At 53.9% G+C, this 8153-nt stretch overlaps 1 protein-coding gene across 1 annotated transcript; it reads left to right on the top strand.

Annotated features, from left to right (window-relative positions):
* Positions 1–1095: 1095 nt before the first annotated feature.
* MEX3B (mex-3 RNA binding family member B) lies at positions 1096–5378 on the top strand. Its single transcript, XM_047796981.1, has 2 exons — positions 1096–1722; positions 2552–5378. The coding sequence occupies exons 1-2, from the start codon at positions 1440–1442 to the stop codon at positions 3997–3999; spliced, it is 1731 nt and encodes a 576-aa protein (XP_047652937.1). The 5' UTR covers positions 1096–1439; the 3' UTR covers positions 4000–5378.
* Positions 5379–8153: the final 2775 nt, after the last annotated feature.

Here is an 8153-nt window from a genome sequence, read left to right as displayed (position 1 = left end):
CCGTTGGGGCGGGGCCGCGGGAGGGGCCGGTGCACTCTCCCCTGCGCCCGCCTTAAAGGGCCCGTCCGCTCCTCGCGCTCACTGCGCATGCCCGACCGTGGGGCCGGGAGGGACCGGAGAGCAGCCGCCCGCTGGAGATATGGCCGGCGTCCTCGCGGTATCGGGGCGGCGCTCGTACGCGTGTCAGCACCCGCAGGGTCTCAACTAGCGCACGGGGCAAGTGCAGGACCCTCGCGCAGTGCATTCCAGACGTTTCGGGCGCCTGGGCGAGCCAGGGCCGGCCTGAAGACAGTTTCTGGGCTTTCTGATCCTCAGTTTCGAGGCCAGTTGGGCCAAGTGCTGCCCAAGGGGACGGAATTGCGGGCGCGCGCGCGCGCGCACGAGCGGCGATGCGGACGGGCGTATGCCTTTGTGTCTCCCGTGCTCCGGTGCAGGTGGGCAGCCCACGCCGGGAGCCACTTTGCCAGTGAGCACAAGGAGCTCGAGACCTGCTTTTCGTGTCTGAGAGCTCGTACCACCCTTCTAGGCAGACAATAGACTCTCTCCCAGTGGCATCTTTGGCTCTAGGGGTGGTTTATTTGGGGACACTAACGGGACTTTCTAAGGACCGCTCTCTTAGAGACGGGCCCCTGGCATCAGAGTTGGGCGCGTTTTCTTAGTCTGGCGGAGGAGGAGACCTGGGGACTGTGACCGTCCTCGGCTGATAGGTACAGGCAAGTGTCCCGAGCCTGCCAGTCCCGCATTAGACAACAAAGAGAGGCGTTAGCAGCGGCGGGGGAGGGGCGCGGCCGGGAGGAGGACGGGGCGGGCTGCGGCGAGCGCGGGAGTGGGGGGGCCCTCGCTCTCCGATCGCTCAGCCTGCGGCCTCCGCCCGCCCCCCGGCCCGGCGCGCGCCAATCGCCTCCCCCAGCGATAGTGTCAGTAGCATTGTAGTGTCAGCTCCCGCCGGTGACGTTGCGCCTCCCTCGTCCCCCTCCGGAGCCGTCTGGCTGCAGAGGCTCAGTCAAGAGGCGGGGAGGAGAGGAGGAAAAAGCGCTGAGTGAGGGCGGGCGGGCGGGCGGGAGGGAGGGAGTGGAGGAGCCGGGGAGGGGCTCCTTAAAGAAACGCTGCTGTCGCTCGCCTGCTCGCTTCTCGCTCGGCATTGTGGCTAGCCAGCCGGGCACTCGGGGGGCACGCGCGGCTGCCGCTCGAGCTCTGCCCCCACCCCACCCGCCAGCAGATCTGGGGTGGGGACCCAGGCGGGGGCTCCTGCAGCCACTGCCGGGCGCGGACCGCGAGGAGCGAACCACTCTTCCCGGCGCCGAGAAAGGAGCAACGGAGCCCTCTGCAGCCAGCCTGCCTCCCCGCCCCTGACCACTCGCTTCCCGGCTGCCTTTGTGGCCGCAGCTTCCCGCTGCCGAGCCGTGGGCCGGCGGGGGTGCGGTGCGCACGGCCGAGCGATGCCCAGCTCGCTATTTGCAGACCTGGAGCGCAACGGCAGCGGCGGCGGAGGGGGAGGCGGCGGCGGCGGCGGGGGAGGCGGCGGTGGCAGCGGTGGGGGAGAGACCCTCGATGACCAAAGAGCCCTACAGCTCGCGCTCGACCAGCTCTCCCTGCTGGGGCTGGACAGTGACGAGGGCGCGTCTCTGTACGACAGCGAGCCGCGGAAGAAGAGCGTGAACATGACCGAGTGCGTGCCAGTGCCCAGTTCCGAGCATGTCGCCGAGATCGTGGGGCGGCAAGGTGGGTCTGGCAGGGATGGGCAGCTGGAGGTGAGAGGGTCTCGGGCCACCGCCCCACGGAGAGGGCGGGAGAGGGATCGAGACCCTTGGCGCCGGTGAGCCTTGAGGAGAGAGGAAGAGCCGCGCGATGGGCCGGCGCCCCAGACAAAGAAAGTGCAGGCAGCCTGTCTCTCAGAGCTGCGCCGCGGCCACGGCGGGATGCACTTTCTCTAGCGACAATCACTGCCTTCTCCCCTAGCGCCCCCCCACCCAGCCCACCCCGAGAAAGAGAATTTAAATATAAGATGCTTGGGGGAGGGGGCCTTTGATCGGTCCTTTGGGAGGGGGGAGGAGGAGGAGTGAGCATCGGATGGGAGGAGGATTCTGGATTTCTGCAAAGCGGAATGGAGCCCAGAGAAGGAACAATGGGTCCCGGGACTACGCTCGCTTCCCACCAGTCCCCCAGGGCTAGAGGTCTCGGGTCCCGCCGCCTTCCCCGAGAACCCCTTTGCCCGGTCTTCAGGGCGGACTGTGCGCAAGGCTGGTCCCAGAGGCATCCCCCCAGCTGACTTTTTCTGGGATTCTGGGGTTTGGCTCGGGACGACTGCAGTCACTGGGGGAGGGCTGGGTAGCCAATGGGCTGTTCCTCGAGCGTCTCGCGGGTGGAACCCACTTCCCAGCCCGTGGCGCGGCCCAGGGTCAGTGAGGGAGCTGCCCCCTTTCCGCCCATCGCGTGTCCTGCCTTGCCGCTGCCCTGGACGCGGGCTGTCCCAGGTCTCCGCGGTTTACCCCGGGATAATGGGCGTGTCTGTCTGTCTCTCCCACTCCCTCTCCTGCACCCTGGCTCCCAGGTTGTAAAATCAAAGCGCTGCGGGCGAAGACCAACACTTATATCAAGACCCCGGTCCGTGGGGAGGAGCCTGTCTTTGTTGTGACGGGCAGGAAGGAGGATGTGGCCATGGCTCGGAGGGAGATCATCTCTGCCGCGGAGCACTTCTCCATGATCCGCGCCTCGCGGAATAAGAACACGGCGCTCAACGGCGCGGTGCCTGGGCCGCCTAACCTGCCAGGGCAGACCACTATCCAGGTGCGGGTGCCCTACCGCGTGGTGGGGCTCGTGGTGGGGCCTAAGGGAGCCACGATCAAGCGCATCCAGCAGCAGACGCACACGTACATCGTGACGCCCAGCCGCGACAAGGAGCCGGTATTCGAGGTGACCGGCATGCCTGAGAACGTGGACAGAGCTCGCGAGGAGATCGAGGCGCACATCGCCCTGCGCACTGGCGGCATCATTGAGCTCACAGATGAGAACGACTTCCACGCCAACGGCACGGATGTGGGCTTTGATCTGCATCATGGGTCCGGCGGGTCCGGCCCAGGCAGCCTCTGGAGCAAGCCCACCCCCAGCATCACGCCCACTCCCGGCCGCAAGCCCTTCTCTAGCTACCGCAACGACAGCTCCAGCTCGCTTGGCAGCGCCTCCACAGACTCTTACTTCGGCGGGGGGACCAGCGGCAGTGCAGCCGCTACCCCGCGCCTGGCGGACTACAGTCCCCCCAGCCCTGCGCTCAGCTTTGCTCACAACGGAAACAACAACAATGGCAATGGATACACCTACACCGCGGGGGAAGCTTCTGTGCCTTCCCCCGACGGTTGTCCTGAGCTACAGCCCACCTTCGACCCAGCTCCCGCCCCACCACCTGGGGCGCCTCTTATCTGGGCCCAGTTCGAGAGATCCCCGGGAGGCGGACCTGCAGCTCCCGTGTCCTCTTCCTGCTCTTCCTCTGCATCTTCGTCTGCTTCGTCCTCCTCCGTGGTCTTTCCCGGGGGCGGCGCCAGCGCACCCTCCAATGCCAATCTGGGGCTGCTGGTGCACCGCCGGCTGCACCCGGGCACCAGCTGCCCGCGTTTGTCGCCACCCTTGCACATGGCCCCGGGGGCGGGCGAGCACCACCTGGCTCGCCGGGTGCGCAGCGACCCGGGCGGAGGGGGCCTGGCTTACGCCGCGTATGCCAATGGTCTGGGAGCGCAGCTGCCCGGCTTGCAGCCGTCGGACACATCTGGCTCCTCATCATCGTCCAGCTCCTCCTCCAGCTCTTCATCCTCCTCCTCCGGGTTGCGGCGTAAAGGCAGTCGCGACTGCTCCGTGTGCTTTGAGAGTGAAGTAATCGCCGCATTGGTGCCCTGCGGCCACAACCTCTTCTGCATGGAGTGCGCCAACCGCATCTGCGAGAAGAGCGATCCTGAGTGCCCGGTCTGCCACACTGCGGTCACTCAGGCCATCCGCATCTTTTCCTGAAGGCAGCGCGCGCGCTCGCCTGCGCGCACCACGCGGGGGAAGGAGGACCCGCTTCCCTCCATCCTCACTCCCCAGCGCCTCTCTGCCTACTCGGTGCCCCACCTCCTCCTTCCCCCCTGCTCACACTCCTGAGATCCGAAGAGGAGCTTGGAAAGCTGTAGTATCCGCTCATTTTCTAAAAATTTTAATTTTTAAACAAAGGAACTTGCCAGGATATCTGCATCAAGAGTACTGTAGCCTGGGAAACCTCCGAACCACCTGAAATGCATGCTCTATAAATAATAGAATCGGCGACATTCTAGTAATGATAGTTTTTACACTGTACTTAATAGGAAGCTTCCAAAAGAAGAAAACCCCACAAGTTCTCCATTTTCTTAAAGTAGGAAAAAAATGAACAATAATTATTATGATGAAGATGATAATAATAGTGCTATGGGATGTGTGGACTGTTTTAGTGTGTTCCCCTTTGTGGCTGGGTTCCTACGATGCTTATTATAGAACACAGTGGATCCTTTTTGAATGTTCGTGGAAGGGCCAGGAGTTCCTGTGAAACCAGGATACTGCAGCTTTATTAAAGTTAAAGAAACTGTAACATATCTCTTATATATTAAAAACGTTTAAAAGTTTTAAAGAGAAATTGCATTAATACAGATTGAAGTATTTTATTCTTTTTTGACTTGAAAAATTATATTTCATATTGCAAAGATGTTTACAAGTATTTTAATTTAAGTTCAGTGAACTTTTTTGTAGCTGGGTTAAATCTTTTTATTTTAGTATGGCCTTATGGCAAAGAACACTGTATTATTTTAATAATCACACAATTGTGACGGAATTACAAACCATAAAATGTGTAATGTTTTGAACAGTATTCTGTTGGGATGGAGATTTTATAGGTTCAGACAAATCTTCTAGATCTGCTTCACCCAGCATATTTTCTATTCAGTGATATAAAGCATATTTTATTCTATATTATTACAAAAAACGGAAATGTATAAACATGTCAAAAGGAACTGTTGATGCTTTCTAACATTTGTATAAATAGAATTCAGTGCAAGTTACAAAAATTCTGTTGCACCACTATAGTTTTAGTATTTCTATTTTAATACATTTGTTTACCACTTGTTTATGTATATGTAGGTGATGTTACTTGAGCTTAAATGTACTTTACTGAGCAAAGTTTAAAAAAACAAAGTATATTTTATTTTATGATAAAGGGCCTTTAACCTCATGGTCAAATACTAATATTATATTTGCTGAGACAAGATTTGAAATTGTATCAAGAGTTTTATTTTTCTGACATTTAAAGTTCTACATAATAAAGGTAAAACTTAAGTAATGGTGCTACTTCATTTTTTAAGTATTTCTATATAAATAAAATATTGAAGAAAATCTACCTTGTGTGGTGACTTGATTTTTTTTTTTTTTTTTAGGTCTACCTGTGTAAGGAATCACTTAAGAGATTAGGTAGACTTTTCACTCTTAAGTGAATTGAAAGATACAGTTTCCAGGCATATTATATCAGTATTTTATCAATAGAATGGACTTTCAAAGGAGATTGGTGTTGTGGTTGGTTGGATAGTTAGGCCATGGGTAACTGTCTATTTTTAAATTGCAAGTATTTACTGAATCAGAGCAGACTTCACCATTAGATATTGTGGGCACACAGTGCCTAGGATTCGTGATACTTTTAGGGGATCTGGACACTGCTTATTTAATTTCTTTTAAAAGTAGAAGAAGAAAACCCAAAAGGAATGAAAATACTCAAAGGAAATAAATACCTTAATTTTCAGGCCCGCAAAAACCTATTCAATTTTGCCTAACACGCCAAGAAAACAAAGTACTGAAAGTTATATCAAAAATCATTTTAAAGAGTTTTTGGCTCAGTGCTGCTGTGGTACAGGTTCGATCCCTGGCACCACAACGTCCACCTGCCCTGGGTGTGGCCAAAAAATTCTTTTGAAAATAATATTATAATGGTTATAGCACAGGAAAATCTACTCCAATAGTTTGTAATACCTATATAGGAAAAAAGAATGGATATATTTCTTTATATAACTGATTCCCTTTGGTGTACTCCTGAAACTAATCACATTGTAAGCCAACAATACTCCAATAAACTTTTTTTTTGCTTTTTGTTGTGTGCGTGTGTTTTTTCAGGGCCGCACCTGCAGCATATGGAGGTTCCCAGGCTAGGGGTCCAATCAGAGCTGTAGCCACTGGCTTGTATCACAGCTCACGGCAACACCAGATTCTTAATCCACTGAGCGAGGCCAGGGATTGAACCTGAAACCTCATGGTTCCCAGTCTATTTCATTTTTGCTGTGCCACATGGGAACTCCCAAAGCTCGAATGAAATTTAAAAAATGTTTTGATGGAGGCAGGAGCAAAAGTGCCTAGGGCCCAGGAAAGTCATAATCCCACCCAGCAAGAGCCCCTGACTCTAGGGGCCCCGAGGGCTGTGCTTGCTCTTGTGAGTTTCAGCTGAAGGTCACTTCCTTGGGGGAAGCCCAGAGGTGGCAGTTTCTGCTTGCCGAGGACCTGGCTGGATTTGAGAGCTGGTCTTAATAGGCTTCTGCCTGCAGGGCGGGCTAATTGCTGTTGACAGGCTGTGGGTGTTAACTGATTGTTGTTGTTTGAGAGAAGTTTTTGTTTGTTTTTGGCAGGCTACACCTGCTCCCTAGCAGTGGGGCTTTGTCAAGGGATGGAGCCAACTTGCTTTTACTTGACCCGAACTCTGCCTTCTGGAGAGTATTTAGGAACGACCAGGCCATGCCACTGAATTGCCAGCAAACTTCCTGGCTGAGTTCTCCCTGGAGAACTGGGTCTGCCTGGAATGTGGCAGGCTTTCATTTTAATCTCTGCTGATGGGTAACATTTAGCAGGTGAGTCCAAATAGTAGAGGCTATAATATATATTGGCAGTTCCTCTTTTCCCCTTTGTATTCATCTTTATTTGTCTGGAAATTCAGTCACTGCCTACGTCATTGCTCCTGATTTGTTTGGTTTGCATGATTCTGTGCAAAGGCAGGAGACAGGACTTTGGGGTGGGAGGAGAAAAAGGAGTGGCCCTGCTTGGGAAATTTCTAGCATCATCTTCAATTCTAGAAAGTTCCCAGGCAGTGTTAACCCCCCATTTTTCTTGCTCCGTCAAGGACTGGACATTAGCTGAGGCCTGCCGAAGGGCCATATTACAGTCCAATCCCTCCCTTCTTTCAGCGTTTGAGAGTGCCTAGAACAGAACCAAGAGTCTTTTTGCACTGTCTTCTTTAGAGATGCAGCTTTGTTAGAGTTCCCATCGTGGTGCAGGGGAAACGAACCCGACTAGGAACCATGAAGTTGCGTGTTCGATCCCTGGCTTCACTCAGTGGGTTAAGGATCTGGCATTGGCATTACCCCGAGCTGTGGTGTGGGTCGCAGATGTGGCTTAGATCTGGTGTTGCTGTGGTGTAGGCCGGCGGCTGTGGCTCCTATTTGACCCCTAGCCTGGGAACCTCCGTATGCCGCGGGGGCGGTGGGGGGTGAGATGCAGCTTTACTTTTTTGTTTTAGCAGAATGATTTCAGAGAAGGTGAAGAAAAATCAAAGCCTTTATTGGTTGACTTTCTTATGGGCTCTTGCTCACTGAGATTTTTTTTGTGATCCATATGCTGCTTTGGAAAATGAAAAAAGATCATATTTTGAGGCTGCTGACATAGATGGCCTATGTTTCTTGGCAGTGAGAAGTCCCCTTTGTTGACATGATGTTTGGGGATCTATTATTAATAAAAGTGGGCTTCTTGAAAGAGGAGAGAGAGTTTTCAACCACTGCAGGGGGGCTCTTGTCACCAGCAGAGGGTGTGGACACCTGCTAGTGCCATTAGATGGCATTAACTTTTGATCCAAGGCAGGCCTTTCGTCCCATCCCTCAGGTCCCCCAAATCACAACTATGGGGTGGCCCCTGGCTGTGGTGGTGATGCTTCTCCGGCTGGAGAGATGAGAGGTACCACTTTTATGCCCTGCAACTGCCAACAGCTTCCCTTTCTACTTCCTGCTGCCCCTCTGAAATCTGTCTTTCTGAAGCAACAACACATCAGCTAACACACATCTCTGCCTCGAATGACCGGCCCATGTTTCCTCTCTTTAGGTGGACTAGTGGTTCTCAACTGGGAGTGATTT

Source organism: Phacochoerus africanus, chromosome 9 (assembly GCF_016906955.1).
Source record: "Phacochoerus africanus isolate WHEZ1 chromosome 9, ROS_Pafr_v1, whole genome shotgun sequence".
Lineage (NCBI taxonomy): Eukaryota > Metazoa > Chordata > Mammalia > Artiodactyla > Suidae > Phacochoerus > Phacochoerus africanus.
The sequence above is the reverse complement of the archived record's forward strand: the minus strand, read 5'-3'. Positions and strand labels throughout refer to the sequence as shown.

What these genes read in the sequence shown, in the direction of transcription:
- MEX3B (XM_047796981.1), top strand. Translation starts at nt 1,440, where the DNA reads ATGCCCAGCTCGCTATTTGCAGACCTGGAGCGCAACGGCAGCGGCGGC. An exon ending in CGAGATCGTGGGGCGGCAAG is followed by an intron (nt 1,723 to 2,551) that starts GTGGGTCTGGCA and finishes CCTGGCTCCCAG; the next exon opens with GTTGTAAAATCAAAGCGCTG.